General features: G+C 52.9%; 2 protein-coding genes across 11 annotated transcripts in view; one reads left to right on the top strand and one right to left on the bottom strand.

Annotated features, from left to right (window-relative positions):
- GBF1 (golgi brefeldin A resistant guanine nucleotide exchange factor 1) overlaps positions 1-7,346 on the bottom strand; it is a 125,001-nt gene extending 117,655 nt beyond the window's left edge. For 9 of the 10 annotated variants that reach the window (XM_075934532.1, XM_075934534.1, XM_075934536.1 and 6 more), the window contains exons 1-3: positions 7,205-7,346; positions 4,378-4,483; positions 2,263-2,329 (exon numbers count right to left, since the gene is read on the bottom strand). In XM_075934532.1, the coding sequence (XP_075790647.1) occupies positions 2,263-2,329; positions 4,378-4,473 (163 nt within the window). In that variant the 5' untranslated portion in view covers positions 4,474-4,483; positions 7,205-7,346. The remainder of the gene's footprint in view (positions 1-2,262; positions 2,330-4,377; positions 4,484-7,204) is intronic. The other variant, XM_075934533.1, reaches the window with a different exon arrangement.
- Positions 7,347-13,991: 6,645 nt separating this feature from the next.
- Positions 13,992-17,263, top strand: part of PITX3 (paired like homeodomain 3) — a 28,502-nt gene continuing 25,230 nt past the window's right edge. Inside the window, exon 1 of the mRNA XM_006116217.2 lies at positions 13,992-14,302. The gene's annotated coding sequence lies outside the window, so the exon portion shown is untranslated. The remainder of the gene's footprint in view (positions 14,303-17,263) is intronic.

Raw genomic sequence — 17,263 nt, 5'->3', positions numbered from 1 at the left:
CTTGGATTCTATCACATGCCCAAGGCTCAGACAAACTGGGCCATGACATTAACAAAGCCAGAGCAGTCACTGGTGCTGAACTGCTTGCTTAGGGAGCACCTTGTGATCCAAGTGAGATCCCGCTTCAAAGCCAAGCACAAACAGGCACTCTTCTGGCACCCCCATGGTAGAATGAGCACAGGCCATGTTTGCATTCTCTCCCCAGAGCTCACAGGAAACTCCTGGCTCTCTCAGCACATGAACCTTTTTCCTCTTTGCAAGGAGCAATCAGTAGTTTGGGCTGCATTCATTCCAGAGAAGTTACTGGGGGCAGTGCCCAAATGCCCACGAAGGCCTGACAGCTAGCCATTGTGACGGTATGAAAATATCAAGACTCTCCGGTTCAATGCTGTTACTGCTTGACACACTGTTTCTGATCATGACTCTTACCCCACTCAGACAGGAAAGAGCTTCAGGAGGCCCAGCTGAGAGAGAATCCCAGCCTCACTCAAGTGAGAGCCACAGCAGTGGAGACATATGAGCCCACTTCTTATAACCAAGGAATGGAACAGAACATTCCTGTCCTTTCTGATGGTAGGCGTAAAAGGATTGCAGGGAGTAGTCCTCCCACGGCCTGAAGGTAATGTGTATGATCATCCAACTCAGGTGATGACAGACGACTCCAAAGCATTAAACCAACTTGCTCAAGGACTTCAGGGTCTGATATGATGTCTTGGAGCAAAAACATAGCTGAGAAATTTAACTGGGCAGCAAGTACCTACCTAAAATTGCTGGACTGGAAATTAACAGATTCCCTTTTAAGACCAAGAAAGTTCTCTAGGCACAGGTCAGTAATGAAGCAGCCATTGCTTAATACTGCACAGCTTGTTTCCCTGTTATGTGCAGCCATGAGATGGTGGGATCTGGTAAGATCTAATAGAATGCACACTAGGGATGTAAGAGGTTAACCAATTCACCAGTAAACAGTAGGCCAGGCCAAAGCAGGCCCCCACCTGCTGCAAACGGAAGCAACTTCTCCCCGTTCGCAGCGGTTAACCGGTTAAACTATTGTAATGGGTTTTTACATCCCTAACGCACACCTGATCTGCAAATCTGAGAGGGAAAGGCTCAAGCCAACATGACTACCTTGGAGTAAGGCAACTGTCCTGACACAGCTAGTCAGAAAAAACACTCTCCTCCAGAAAAAATGATGTTAACAGGGCTCACGTTGCACAGAGTTATTGGCCTAATGACCCATTTGAACTCCATGTCAGGTTCTAGCAGACTATGGTTTATATGGACCACGTAAGAGTGACCTGTCCTGTCAAAGCTCAGGGAAATGAATCCCCGCAGGCTCACTTCCAGAAAGAAGGAAGAACAATAGTTAAATTCTAGTAATCATTGCAGGAACATCTATCACAGCTGCTGACCTCCCTTTGGTGCAAGGCTAACCAGGGTTTCATCCCTGAACCCCGGAGATTTATATTGAAATTGCAGTCTGTTTGCCATTAATTACAGGCAGCAGGTGACTAAACCTACATTCCTAAGAGATGGGAAGAGGAAGAAGTCAAATAATGAGAGGCTCCTTTCCAAGCAGAATTTTCCTGTCACTCAGAACTATGTGCAGGAACAAAACACTTACCACAGGTCGGACAGAAAGAATACATATGTTTGTGCATGACTTCATATAATATTACAAACCTACTGGATGAGAGACACACATCAGGGTGACTACAGAAGCACTGGTACAATGGCTATGGATTGCACAGAAATATATTTGACATCCCTCGCATGTATTGTATAAACACAATACATTATATAAAAAACAAATGGTCAGAGTGTAAACTGTTGATCTAAAGCTTAGAACATACGGATATGAGTTAACTGCAAGGGACTGGAGATTCATTAGCCAGAGCTACAGAAAAACAGTTATAAAAGCAATACCATACCTCAGAACAAGAAGGTATGGTAGACACCAACAGTCCTTAGATTGATGAAAGTCTAATTACATAGGCAAGATATTTGAGTAACTGGAATAAGCACATACATAGTATGTGCTTAGTCATAACCATGTATACACACTCCCAGGAACAAGGCATTTTCCCAATTTCTGAACTGATTTACTATTGTCTATAAAGGATGTACATGTTAATGCTTTTCTATTACTAAATATCTGATCCTTGGATAAGTGCCACACATGAGATGTTATGTTTGCACCCAGGTACAGCCATACCATATTTACACATGTTCTGTTGGATATACATACCTGCACAATGCACTTACCTGTTATGTTATTTAGTACTTCTTTCAAGAGACTAAAACTATGCAGCAGGGGATCACGTTCTTCATCCTACAGGTTACACAAAGGAAGTAATTAATGAGGCAGGTAGAGCCCTAAATCACACAATCAAAAAGGTATATAGGGCCCAAAACGATAGAGTCTCGTTTTAGCTTTCCTTCAGGACAAGCTGTTTTGAGAGATTTTCCAAAGAGGGGAAGAGAGGGTAGGTTGGGTTCATCAGCTTCAGTCTCTCCCTATTCCATTCAATTTTCAATTGTATTCCATTTTCCTTTATAGTTTTCTAATGCTGTGTAGCTTGCCCTCTCAAGACTCAACACTCGGTTTTTGCTTTACTGTCATAAGAAAGAATTTTGACTTGCTTTCTACTACTCAAAGTTCAGGGCAAATACCCTTTATGCCACACTAACACCCATAGCAAATCCTGATGAAACAATTTAATCCTCAGAACAAGAACACACCAACAATACTTGGCACTGCACCAGTAACTTGAAAACAGAGCCACTCTAAGAAAATGACCAGAGATTGCCATAATTTGTCTATTTTTATCATCACAGGCAGTAGGTCCTCCCAGCTCCCCGCATACACAGCCACACCTCCTAATGGAAGGTACCTAGCACTAATGAAGGAACGCTAAGAAGCCAAAAGGGCCTGCCGCTGGACAAATTAAAGCAGAGGTAGGCAGTAATATTTGATGGGGGACCACTCCAAGATTTTGTTAAATGGCCAAGGGTCACATTTTTCTATGGAGATATGGGGTTTGGGATGGAGGTTGGGCGCAGAAGGGAATTTGGGGTAGGGGACAGGGATGCGGGAGAGGGTGTGGGGTTTGGGTGGAAGGGGTTGTGACCTGGGGCAAGGCAATTGGTGTGCAGGATCCAGGAGGGCATATGGATGCAGGAGAGGACTCTGGCCGGGGGGAGGGTCAGGAAGGGAAGTGCTTACCTAGGTGGCTCCCAGCCAGCAACCCAGCAGAACCATCAGGCAGGCTCCCTGCCTGCAATCCCAGACTGCTCAAAGCCGCTGGGTGCCCCATGTGGCTCTTTGCATCATGCGCCGAGGGGGGAGTAGGCTTCATGTGCTGTCCTCGCACCCAGCACAATCTCTGAGCTCCCACTGGCTGGTTTCTAGCCAATAGGAACCGAGAGATTGTCCTGGGGGTGAGGGCAGCACCTGAAGCCTCTCCTGTTCCCCAGAGTATGCTGCAGAGAGCCACCTGGAGCAGCCAGCTGCTTTGAGCAGCATGTAGCTGCTCCGTGCTGGAGCATCACAATAGGGCGGGCCATGGGCTGCATTAGAAGGTTTGGTAGGCCAATACAACTCACAGCCCATATCTTGCCCACCCCTGGATTAAAGCTATTTATGCTCGATTAGAACCATCTCTATTTCATGTGCTCTTTTACAGTGAAGCATACAGTACCGCATATGCACACTACACTGTTGAACAGATAAATGCCAGCCAAGAACATCTCCAAAAATCTTGCATGAGCAATCTTTTAAAAAATCAGGTTTGAAACATTATTTCTGACAATGGCATAGCTAGCAGTCACAAGACAGGCATAAAAAGAAAAAGTGACACTGTAGCACATTCAGGATAAAAAATGCCCCATTTTTATTAGCTTACTCTATGCCCCAAATTTACATTTCCTGGCTCTTACGATTTTAAATGGTCAGGCACAGCAGGACACAAAAGGCATGTAAAAAGTGATGCTAAAATAGAACAAGCACTACTTTCAAACTCTCCCTGTGACACCAGAAGAGATTCCAATAAAGGCTTGAATAAAATGTTAAAGTGAACATGGAGGTGCACAGTCACATCCCAAACTCAGTCACTTTTCCCAAAAAAATGGGGCAATAGATTTCCAACTTGGTTTCTCTGTGCCAGCCAATACAACATACATACTTACAAGCAGAAAAAGTGAAAAGGTCAAAGCTGTTTAGAGTAGCAAACCATAGCAAATTATTGTTCCTGTGTGATCTAGAAAACTACTCCAGGGTGCTTTAGAGTTTGAAGGGACAGGAGGCTCAATTTTATTAAAATTTACAGTTTCTATGTTCTTCATAACACAGACAGATCTCAGCAACCCAAGCAAACTTACCAAGTGTGTGTGAGTATTCCATCGAGCATTGCGTTTTATGGCACCCACCACTGTACTGATTTCACCTTGGACAATGTAAATATTTTTATCCACCATCCTGAAAGTCCTAACAATAAAGAGAATCCAGGTTAATGCCTATTAGTTCAGAATAAAGCACATTGAATCAATCTGGTTCTCCAGGTCTGCAAGGGACATGATAGGGATGCAACTGACAAGCAAGACATATTTGTAAAGCATAGGTTAGTGATGGGAGAGTTCCCCATAGAACCAATTTGGTGTATTCCCCGTTTTCAATGTACAGAGCAAAAGAGTTATGAGGAAGACACCCCACTTCTCCATATAAGAAACATACAAAGCAGATATAGCTAGCTACATACATCAAGGGATAAGAGAGGTAATAAACACCTGCACTTGAGCTACCGATCTCCCTTATTTCCCACTAGCCACAAGGATTACTGTAGTTTGTATGTACAAGTTTACCCATTTACAGTGCTATGTAAATACTGCAGCCCTATCCAGTACAGGAAACTGGAAACAATGATGAGAAGTTTAATTCGTAATCAATTCAGTTTGAGGCAGCAACAAAGCATGCAGGTGGAGTTGAGAGACCGAGCAGAGAGGTGGAAACAGAAGTAAATCTAGGCATTAATGGTAACATCATGAAAGTGAAGAGGGTCACTGAGAAAGAGTTTAAAGGGAGAAAATGAAAGGACAGCAATGGAGGACAGGAAGCAAACTGATGAGGATCAACCACAGGAGAATTTGAAAGAACAGTCTGGGAATATCACCTGAATTTTTTGTCATGTTATTACAGTTAGCACATTTGTAAGCCTCAAACATGTGACCATAGGAAATCACTTAACCTACTGCATTATCCCTAACTTGCCAATAGCAGCAATTACAGAATTAATCCAATGCAGACACAGGCACTGACACTTTTTTATGTTCCTGATAAGGAAGCTTTTTGCAGAATTTTGTTCGTAGAACTTATAAGAGGTAGGGTGATTAACCACTACTGGAACAGATTATTGAGGAAAACGGCAGATTCTCCAACGCAACACAGAATGCCTTTCTAGGAAATATGCTTCTGACAAGATGCTGGGATCAATACAGTAGTAGCTAGACCAGCAATGGGCAACCTAGGCTGGTGAGTGGACGCACAAGTGGCCCTCCTTCATTTCAGTGGGCCGCAAGATTGTTGTAAAAAGACAGCCTCCTGGGATAGGATAGTTTTGCTCATTGCACTTGTGTACCTAGAATTGGAGCATGTGCCAATTGAATCATAGCAGCGCTCTGACTAGATGCAGAGAGATCTCACAGCTCTCACAGCCAGTGTTGTGTGCAATCAGCATGAACCTCACTTCACGTGCCCCTTGCTTTATGTGCCTGTTACCTTAGTAAAACCAGAGGGGGGAAAAAACTACATGGATGGAAACCAGCAGAATCTAACAACCCTGTGCATGGGCAATTATAAAAACATGTCTTGCGGGCCACAGGTTGCCCATCACTGTAGATGAAATTATATGGCCTATGGAATGCAGGAGGTCAGACTAGGTGACCTACTAGTCCCTTCTGGCTTTAAAAATCTGTAAAACTGGACACCTATTAACTACTTTTATGGTGCTGAGCTTCTTGAAGCAAAAGCTCACCACTCCCAAAAGACATTCTGGGCATGTCTAGACTACATCCCTCTTTCGACGGAGGGATGTAAATTAGGCTGATCAAAAGTGCAAATGAAGTGGGGATTTAAATATCCCATGCTTCATTTGCATAATTGTGTCTCAGCGTTCTTTCGAAAAAGGGTATATTGAAAATGAAACCACAGTCTAGATGCGGTTCTTTCGGAGAGGTGGGGGAACCCTTTTTTTGAAAGATCCCATACTCCTCAAAAAATATGAGTCTAGACATAGCCTCCTTTCTGGTGAAGGCTGTGTCTTCCTCAGTCTAACCCCTGTAGCTTTAGTCAGAGCTTTATAGACAACAGTGAAGCTACAACAAATCATACCACTTCCTCTGCTAATATGCCAGAACAGGATGAGTGGCAGCAAAAGTAAACATTGGAGTTATTCACAAGAGAACAGAACTTGAGAAGAGAGGACGGGAGTAAGAAGTACTGACCCCCCCCGGACAGCATGGAGGGACGAAGAAGAAAGTGCAACCTGGACAGACTTTTGTCTCACCACTGAGCAGTCTGTCCCCTCCAGAGGATCCCACATGCAGAGAACCAGTGCACAGACTCTGCTTATATTTGGTCCGCATTTAATTCACCTGCATTTCTCTCTGAATGATTTGAGCCCAAGGCAAGCCTGACCCTTGCTCCACAGGTACTTCCTGATGCATGCAGAAGAAAAGCACAGAAAGTCCCTGTCTCGTCGCCCCCATACAGGCAGGGAGGCTCTCGCCAGACACAGACAACTCTGCCCCCCCTCCCCGCCCCCTTCCCGGCAGCAAGATCGGATAAAGGCCACGGGAGAGAACGGTGCAAGATGCTCCCGCCCTCCCCACTCGGCTGGGCGCTCTCAGCCTGACAGCCGGGGGGGGCTGCCAGGACACGACACCCCCATGGGCAGGCCAAGACCCAGCTGTGGGGAGGGCCCGGCGCTGAGGAGCCCGAGCAGCACTCAGGGCCTGGGGGGGGCTGGGCTGCCACGAGGGGGCCGTAGGGGTGGGGGGCGGGGGGCCGCGGGCGGGGCCCCTGGAGAAGTGGGGGGAGCGGGGCCCCCGGAGGGAGGGGGGCGGGGTGCCGGGGAAGGGGGGGCTCGGTTGACCCCCCCGCCGGGCCCCAGGAGCTGCCGGCCCCGCCCCCCGCGCGCCCCGTCCCACTGACCCCCGCGTCCAATCTGGCGGCGGTTACTTCACATAGCGGGCGGGCGGGGCGGCGGCGAGGCCTGCGCGGGGCCGGGGCACAGCTGAGGGCACGCCAGAGGAACCGGCTCCGCTCCGCTCTCACTGACGTGGAAACGGGCTCAACCTACCCGGCTGCCTGGTTACAGCGCCGACGGACAAGCCACGTGGCCAACCACAACACAGACTGGCAGAGGCCTGCGCAGAGCTACCCAATCGTGGCACTGCGTTGGCGGAGGAGGCGGGGTCACGCGCCAGCCGGCACACGCCCTGCTGTGACAGAAGCGAACCAATCACATGAGAGCAAGTAGAGTTGGCATGCGTCTTCCCCAATAGGAGGAAGGCGCTCTACCTGGGGAGGCGGGACCACCAAAGGAGGATGGATCAAGTGCGGTGGACCGGCAGTGGTGTCGGCGCGATGCATTGTGGTTGTTACCGGAAGCCACTAGGCTGGGAACAAAGTCGCAGGGCAGCGAGTGTAAAAAGTCCCAGGTTCCCCAGCTGGAGCTGCCAGCTGTCATGCCCTGTGCCAACCAGAGCCCACGGAAGGGGCCAGCTGGGCGCTGCTCCGGTGCTGCCACAGCTGCTGTGGGGCAGAGGAGGGCCCAGTGGGGACATACAGCGCCTAGCGCACTGGCCCTCTCCAGAGGATGCACATCCCCTATGGCTAGCAGCTCCCTGCATACCTTCCTGCATCACAGCCACCCAGCAGATTAGCAGAGCGCCCACAGCTGGCAGCGTGTGTTTCTAGTGTGTGGTGCACACCCCTCAGTGCACATCACAAAATGCATTCTGCATGCAGATGGAGAAAAATAAAACATCGTGCACCACAGGGGTCTGGATTTCAAACCCAACGTCTGAGCAAAAAGGGACCTGACGGCTCCGGTCAGTGCTGCCGAGCAGGCCAATAAAACTCTGGTCTGCAGGGCTAAGGCAGGCTAGTCCGTGCCTGTATTAGTAGCACCATACTGCTCTAGCAAGAGCCCAGCAACCTAGTTCATTCCCTCACCTCCCACCCAGCCCTCATCTCACCATAGAGACCTGAGCCGCAGCTCCATCATGCTGACTCCACAGTGAGCTGTAGGGAAAGTAGCCCTGTGGTTCGACAATGTGCCCACTGCCACGGCTCTGCACTGTGCTGGTGCAGACCCTGGGCAACGTCTGCTCCAAACTGCCAGGCCGGGCGAGGCTCTGCTTGGGAGAACCTCAGGCTGTCCCCAGAGGGCACATCTTAAGTGTCAGATGGCTGACCGTTGCCATAATAGCCTTCATTGGGCCCTCTCCCCACCCACACCCCCGCTCTGCTCTCTTGCTTATATATACACCCTGCTCCCAATCCATGTAAGCCTCCTCCAAGACTTCGTTAGCCATGCTGACTGGACCCAATATTCACAACCAGCCCGCTCTGCTGTTGCAGCCTACATTGATGGCTAGGACCAGTCCCTTCATCCTGGCAAACGAGCAAATACACACACACAGACCCCGCCGTCACCCCTACAAAGAAATACTGAGCATCCTGCTGCCTCAGTTGACTGGTCTCCTGCTTGTGTGGAACTGCCAGCCCCATTGACACGTAGCCAAGGCGTGATTCCACAGACACTAGTTAGCACTGACACTAGTGTGGGCATAGCTCATCCCGCATCTTTGTCAGCAGGGCAGTAGAGAGGACTAACCAGATGGAGGGTTTGAATAGTGTATAGTACAGACGAGATGATATAGTCAATTAAAATGAACACAACATCAGAACGATCCCATTGGGTCAGACCAAAGGTCTATCTAGCCCCGTATCCTGTCTACCAACAGTGGCCAATGCCAGGTGCCCCAGAGGGAGGGAACAGAAACAAAATCATCAAGTGACCCGTCTCCTGTCACCCATTTTCAGCTTCTGACAAAAAAACTAGGGCCACCCTTCCTACACAGCCTGGCTAATAGCCATTGATGGACAGCGGCAGTCAAAAAAGCAAATAGAATGTTGGAAGTCATTAAAAAAGGGATACAGAATTAGATAGAAAATATCTTTTTGCCTCTATATAAAACCATGGGACACCTATATCTTGACTACTGCGTACAGATGTGATCGCCTCATCTCAAAAAAGATCTATTGGCATTGGAAAAGGTTCAGGAAAGGGCAACAAAAATGATGAGGGGTTTGGAACGGGTCCCATATGAAGAGAGAACTCCTTACCAGAGGATGTGGTGAAGGCCAGGACTTTAACAGGGTTCAGGAAAGAGCTAGATAGATTCACGGAGGTTAGGTCCATCAATGGCTATTAGCCAGGATAAGTAGGAATGGTGTCCCTAACCTCTGTTTGTCTGGAAATGGGTGACAGGGGAGGAATCATCTGAGGATTACCTGTTGTGTTCCCTCCATCTGGGGCATCGGCCACTGTCAGCAGACAGAATACTGGGCTGGATGGACCTTTGGTCTGACCCAGTATGGCCGTTCTTATGTTAACCGCCTTTTTTAAACCCTGTTAAAGTCCTGCTCTTCACAACCTCCTCAGGCAAGGAGTTCCACAGGTTGACTGTGAGCTGCGTGAAGAAAAACTTCCTTTTGTTTGTGTGTTTGTTTTAAACTTGCTGCCTATTCATTTCATTTGGTGACCCGTAGTTCTGAGAACAAATGAAAGGGGCCATCTCCTGCAGAAAGTGAAGTATTGGGCTCATGAACATGTGCCACAGAAACATGATGATACTGGACAGTCTAGGAGAGCTTGAACTTGGACCCGTAACCTTCCCTTGAAAATTGCTGCTATCCCCATGGGAAAGTCACACACTTCCCTAAGGTGTCAAAAGGTAGGAGAGAGATGGTAGCAAGCCAGACTTCTAGTGAAAATACTCAGAGCACCAACCCTCGTAGCATCTGGGAACAAACTGAATCCACCCAGCCTTAAGCTTTGGCTCTTCTTTAGACTCTCGCGGAAATACGTGACACTTCATCGACGAGAACGATCGCCCCGTGGATCCCTGTGTGGTTTCTTCCAGGCCTTTCCTCCGCCCCAACATCTGGTTTGACTCCAGTCAGAGGGAGGCTGCAGTGAGTGTGATGCACTCCCATTTTCAGGCGTAGAAGATGGGAGAAAAGGAAGTCTCACTGAGGTGTTGTTTTTACTGTATTTGTGTAAAAATAACAACATCTGCCTGCCGGTCTCAGGTGAGTCCTTGGTCCTCCTCTCCGGCAGGAAGACCAGATGATGGCTAAGAAGTCTTGGCACAATGCAGGAACAGCTGCGACTACAGGGTATTTTCAAATCAATGGCCGAAGACAAACCATGGTAAATCCCAGAGCGGGGAGTCCTGCAGTTCCTAGGAGTGTGGCCCAAGTTAAAATCAGCCTAGCTGATGTCAGGGTCATCTAATCCACATTCCTAAATTATGGTCCATGGACACCTGCTAGTGGGCCACAGGGAGCTGGCTGGTGCTCTGGCGTTGGTTCTAGTTTCCACAGCAGCTAAAATTAAACAGCTGAAAATACCTTTGTTTTCTTATTACTTTTCAACATGCGCGGTTGCTGCAGCTGCTGCAGAGGTGTTGCACGACTGGAAATCGTGACTGCGATTACGAAGCTGCACCACAAGATCGTCCTCACTAAGAACGTGGTCCACGTCACAAGAGCCCCTAATCGAGCTGTGCCAGGGCGCCCCTCGCTGGAAGTGCCAAGGTCTGGGCAGGCTGCAAAGGGAGAGCAGAGACTCCCCACACGGATGGGCGACACTCAAGTGAATCTTCCCCAAAGAGTCAGCCCCGTGACCAGGTCCGTATGGGTTTGGATCTCACTCAGACACCACACTGCCAGCCAGTCCTTCAGGGTCTAAAACAAAAGGCTAAGGAAGACTGAAAGACAGAAATTAAATGGCGGAACAGTCACACACACGTATAACAACTTCAGAGTCCTAGCAGCACTGGTGAGTTTAGTGGGTTGAAGGCCCCCTCTGGGCCAAAGCCCTGTACGGATACAAAATGTGTATCCCCATCTGGATCCACAAAAATGAGCCACGGTCATCCACATCTGCGGATACCCACGGCTCCACTCTGGAACACATCCACAGCTTGGATAGCTCATTCTGTCCTTTGTTCAGAGCATCCTTTGTAGAACGGGTCCTCCGGAGGCAGGAAGCAGGAATGAAGATGAGATGGAGCTGTCGCAGCTGCCTTTTATATTCCCATGACTTCCACTTCCTTTGTCCCAAACACAAGCTGCCCAGCACATGGAGTGGAAGCCTTAGAGCTCTGTCCATAACCCTACATGCCCGGTGGAGTTGTAAGGGTAGCCCCTGCTGTCTCTCGGTGGGTCAGCTGAGTAGCAGAGGGGCCTTGATGAACCATCAAGCAGGCTAGGCAGTTCATTACCAAACTCTCTGTGGGTGTCACCCAGAAGCCCAGCGTGTAATCCAAACACACATACATTCAACCCCCCACATACCAGGGTGATGCAAACACAGAACTGCGGGTATCCGCTTTGGCAGATTTTAACAATTGTGCAGATCTTACTTGGCCCATCTGGCATTACTCGTTGCCATTCTAGAATATAGCTAGTCAGAATATCCTCAAGTGCCCACCAAATTCCACACCACCTCCCTCCTGCCCATCCGCTTGCACTATTACAGATCCCCCAGAGGGGAGGCCGTGCAGTCCGTCAGTTACCCAAACCATGGGCATTCCCAGGGAGCTCCCCCAACTCAAAACCGTATGTTCACACTTCACTTGCCCCAGGACATTTGTCTAAGTGATTCTGCACCATTAATGGATCGACCCTGGCCCGGCTCATGACTGGCAAGCCCAGATAGAAAGGGATTGTAAGGCAAAAAATTAGGTTCAGCTTGCAACCCCACTCCCTCAGCATTCCTGTTTGGGATTCTGTGGAGGGCAAAAATCCAAGCCTACTGGCATCTGCAGAATCCAGAAGACGATTGAGTTGCAAAACAACTTCTGTCCAAAGAGCAAATAGGTTTTCACTGAGTTCTATGCAGTCAGATGTTAGGTGGAAGAGACTTACTATAGATCTAGTCCCTCTGCCAGTGCAGGATTTCCCCCATGGCTCCGGTTCATCCCTGTTATGATTTCAGAATGAAAGTGGCCCCAAAACTGGTGATAAACATGTCAAATAAACACACCTAAAAGCCTCAGATTATTGCATCTTAAGAAAAAAACCAGCAGCTTCCAGTCGCTATTGTGATAAATTGTTTTTACTGTCCAACACTGTGTTGGATGAACATGGTTGTTCATATTACTGAACTTAATCCATAATTTGCCTGCCATTGGCATACTCATCTTTCCGTACATATCCATATGTGATTTTATGCATTTGACAGGCTAAAAACAGCTTGTAAATCACCGAGAGTTAAATTTACTCCCTGCAACATTACTTCCTAATCTCTAAAACATATCGGGGGAGAGCTAGAGGGTGACCTTTGGCATCATAAATCTCAGGAAAGGTTGACATGGAAGTGACCTCAAGAAAAACTGAACGCAGAAATAGGTATTTGCCCTCCAGTACCAGAAACACCTTCCATTGGTAAACACCTTCCACTCCGCAGTCGCCAAGTAAAAGGAGACATCCTAAATTGGAACATGGCAGGTAAAATGCCAGTCCTGCGCACACATGCTTACTCTGTGAATTTGCAATTCTCCGTGAAGTCCCTGACACTATTCAGATGCCTAAAATTAAGCACCAGCTGTGTGCAAGTATTTGCAGAATTGGGACTTAATACTGCATCTCAGGATAGGCTGTGAAAACAATATGGCATTCAATATGGCCAAACCCCCTGCACCACCATGCAGTGAATGGAAGATTTGCTGTTTACTTCAATAGGAGAAGAATCAGCCTGTAAACCAGAGGGGATAGCTTGGATGGCAGAATGTAACTGAAGTAGAAAATACTGCATACACGCTAGGGTTAGAGACCCTAACCATGGGAAAAGGGCCATGTTTTGAGAGTGAAGGTATTACTAGGTTATTGACTTCTACTTAGGCCTTTTATTACAAGCCCACCACCAGTCTGATAGGTTACAACATCATCTGTGAAGCAGAGAAGATACACAAAACTGCAGTAAGTAGATGAGCTTTCGTTCCCAGGTCACCAAATGCTCCACAGAAACTTACTGAAGTGAGCGGCTAAGGAGGGTTTTAGAGCAACCAAACTCGAAATGTTAGACCAGGGACAGGAGATCTATCACTGGGGAGCACAAGAGTCCGGAGGACCAATCTAGGGCTGAGAAGGAGAATTGTTTCTCAGCAAGAGAGCGGAGATGCCAATTGGAACCCAAGGGATACAAACCTTCCTCTCTTTGGGGCTATAATGGGACCGAATAGCCCCAAGGCCCTGTTCCCACGCGGGTCCAGCTGCACAAAAGATGCAAAGCCAGCTGGCTGGCCCAGCCTCGCCCCAGGGATAGTGAGCTGGAGGGAGCTTCTGCTGTCGCCACGTGGGGGGAGCCTGGTGCCCGCTGGTGGGGGGGGGGAAGGTGAAGGGAGGAGCAGCCCTTGAATGGGGACGCGTTCCCTGATTGGTGCTCTGAGGCAGGCACCAGCCAATCCGCCTGCTCCCCCGAAACGCTCCGCAGCTCCCCGTGCCCCGAAGCCTGCGCAGAAATCTTCGGACCACTCACTGCGCGCAGCGCTAGTGGGCGGGGACAAGGGGAGACGGGGCGGAGCCTAACCACCCCAGCAGTCAATGAGATGGGAGGGGCTCTGGATGCAAATCAGTGGAATGTGATTGGACCCTCGCTGCCGGGGGCGGTGCCGGCGGGTTCACAGCTGGACGGGGCCGGTGCCTGGGCTGGGGCGCGCAGCTGGAAATAGGGCGGGCGGAGCGCGCAGAGCCGGGGAGCAGCTGGCTGGGGGCGCCTGCTGCCTGCCATAAAGTGAATGGCCACAGTGAATGGGAGTCACTCGACGGGAATCCGCCTCTGCTCGCCTCTCTCCATGAGTCCCAAGCCAGCAGAGCGCACCGTGCCCAGCAGCGAGCCAGGGGGACTTACCGTCTGACCTGCGCGCAGGAGCCCGGGCGTCGGGGCGGGGGCAAACTTCCCCCCTTGGCCCAGGATTAAACCAGCCGGCAGCTCCAGCATCTGGAACCGCTGTAAGTGCGCCCCCCGCCGCTCTCCGGGCCCCCTCTCGCCCCTTGCAACTCGGGCGGTGCCAGCGCCTGCCATTTGTGCGCCCTGCCCAAAGCGCACCGCGGGCACGGAGTAACTGCGCGGCGCCTGTCCTGCGCGCTGCGTGGCATCGCCAGGAGGGGCCCAGTCTTCTGAGCCCCTGTGGCGGGGCCCGAGCGGGCAGCAGGGAAAGACAGGATCGGGCCCTGAAATCCCGGGCTCGGAAAACAGACGGCCGCGCTACAGGGCTTTCTTAGCAGGGCGCAGCGGCTTCGGCGAGGAGCTGCTCCGGCCCTGGCGGCCTCCGGCGACCCTGCTCCGACGCGCTAGGCTGGTCAGAAGTGTTTGTGTTGCCCCGTTTCTGCAGCCTCGATGGCCTCCAGTCCCTCCGGCGCTTCCCAGCGCCCTGGCTCGGGGTAGCGCCGCCGTTTCTAAACTTAGGCATTTCCACTTGGCCGGGAGCGCGGGGTCAGGGCTGTTTAGCTTAGCAGGGGAGTGGGGGGGGGGGGGGCGCAGTAAATAAAGTCGTTCGGGGCTGCTCGGCCCGCCGGCTGCGGAGCCCGGCCAGAGGGTTGGGGGAGCCGCCGCCTGGGGAGAGGAGAGCCGCCCGACGGCTTTTGGACAGCTGGATAAATGATATTTATGTAACGAGCTAGCTCCTGTTTACAGCAAAGCGACCTCCCTGCAGTTCCCAGCTTGGAGGGGCGGGAGGCCCGGGCTGCTCTCCCGCACCCCGCACGGGCGCTGTCCCTGCGCCCCTGGCCAGCGTCACCCCCGTTATCTCTGCTCCCTGCTCGCCACCGCTCCGGGTCTTTCAATAAACCGTGCAACGAATCCAGCCCCGCGCAGCGGCCGGCCGGGGGCCGCTCGCCACCAAACTGGCCCGAGGCCGTGGCGGGTTTTAAGGCCGGCGCCCCCCGGCGCACAGGCGGGCCCCCGCTTCGGATTTCAATGCGATTTTCCCGCGCCCCGTCTGACCGCCATGCCGCGGCCCGAAGAGACACCGACCAGCAAACTACCCGCTTGCGCTTGCCCCGTCTCCATCCACCTCCGATTCCTGCCCCTTCCCCCAAACCTCCCGCGAGTTCCCGGGCACCGAAATCGCGCGCAAAACCCTGTTCCGGAGACCCGCCGTTCACACCAAGACGGGTCCCCGTGCGGCCGGGCCCACCCGGGGGATTGCTCCGGGACAGGAGTAAAAATAGCGGCCCAAGATCGAATTTTACAGCGGCTAGCTACTGCGCGCTCGTTCCTGGCTACTGCGGCCAAGTCGCGGGGGGTGCGCGCCGGGGCTTGGGCCAAACAGTGAATTGCTGGAAGGCGGATAGATTTACTGTGCGCTACACCCGACGAACAGCCCTGGGGCGCCTCGGGGACTCGCCAGGCGAGGGGATCGTGCGCTTCCGTGGGCGCAGCCCGCTGCGTTTGACCCGGCCAGCTCACGAGCTAATATTTGCGCCCAGCGCGAAGGTGCCGCACGGCTGCTCGGTTCGGTTCGGTTTTTTAAATAGCGAGCGCGCTGTGAGCCTGGCTACAGTCCAGACTCGGAGCCGGGGGGTGTGCGGAACCCCAGGTCGATCCCCGGGACCCTCACACCTGGGGCCGGGGTGGAGCGGAGCGGTGTGCGCTCGCTAGGAAACGTGCGAACGGAACAGTCTGGAGTCGAGCAGAAACGAATGGAATCCGGCCCGAGCGTTGTACCAACCCCGAGACACCCGGGTACGAACCGGGTGCGAATTCCAGCGTCCGTCAGTCGGTCGCTGGGGGGTCTGTTCGCCTGCGAACAGCCGGGAAATCGCGTGTGGGCAAGACCCAACCTGTGGCTCCGCGCACGGAGCCCGAGCGAGACGCATTTCTGCAGCCCCGGGTTAATTCTCGTGCAACGAATATGGGGCAGCCTCGCGCCCCGGGGCCTCCGCCGTGTACGGGCGTGAGCCGGGTCCGGGCGCCCCCGCGCCAGCCGGTCAGCGCCCCGCAATTCTCCCCGCACGGGGCAGGCAGATGGCCAGGGCTCGGCGGAGCCAGGAGAAGCGGTTTTCCCGGGACGGCAGCAGGCCAGGCCGCCGGCGGAACGAGCTGGGGCTCCAGCGGGGCCCGGTTCGGGCTGTGAGGGTCAGGCTGCCCCTTCGCTGCGGAGGGGCGCGCCTCTCACCGCAGCCGCTGGGCCGGGCTCCGCCGATTCGCTGCTTTGTTCCGGGGCGGCCGGGCTGCTCCCACCTGCCAGCCCCGGCGCTTCGGCTGCGGAACCCGGGAGACCCGCCAGCCCTGCCCTCTAACCCCGCGGGGCTCCCAGGAATCGCCCGGCCCCCCGGAGCGCGGACCCCGCCACGGCCCGGCCCCTGCCTGCGGCTCCCGGGCCTCCGCCTCCCCGCCGGCCCCACAAGCCAGCAGCGGCTCTTCCCCGGGCCAGGCGCGGCGCTGCACCGCCCCGCCGGGAGGCCGCCTGTGGCTGGGGGCGCGGAGACCGCTCTGTTTGCGGGGCAAGGCGCTCCGCGGAGCCCCTCGCCGGGCAGGGGGCCTGCAAACAGCGGGGCTCCCGCCGCAGGGACAGCCGGGCCGCCCGGTGTCTGCCAGGGCCCGGCCGGGGGAACGGGGCCGCTCCTGCAGCCAGCTTCTCCCCACGGGCACAGCGCTGCGGGGCAGCCCGCCCTGACCCTCCCTGCTGCCGCGAAAACACCCGGGGTGGGCCCGATCCGGCGGGCGGGGACCAGGGGGCTGCAGCTGGGGAGTGGCATTTCCCCACCAGCAGGTCTGGCCGTGCTGCCTAGGTGCCTGGTGCTGGCCCGCAGGATCCGGCTCTCTCCAGCCTGGCCCAGCCCCCGGCCTCGCTTGCAGGGGCCTGGGACCCTTCTTGCCTATTCAATGGTGTTAGGAGAAAGCCGCCCCGGCCCGGCAGCTTTTCGCAGCGGGACTGGCCGCTGGCGGTTCTGGGGCAGGCCCGGGGC

The sequence above is a fragment of the Pelodiscus sinensis genome, chromosome 8 (genome assembly GCF_049634645.1).
Source record: "Pelodiscus sinensis isolate JC-2024 chromosome 8, ASM4963464v1, whole genome shotgun sequence".
Taxonomy (NCBI): domain Eukaryota; kingdom Metazoa; phylum Chordata; order Testudines; family Trionychidae; genus Pelodiscus; species Pelodiscus sinensis.
Note: the sequence above shows the minus strand (reverse complement) of the source record. Positions and strands in the feature narration are given on the sequence as shown.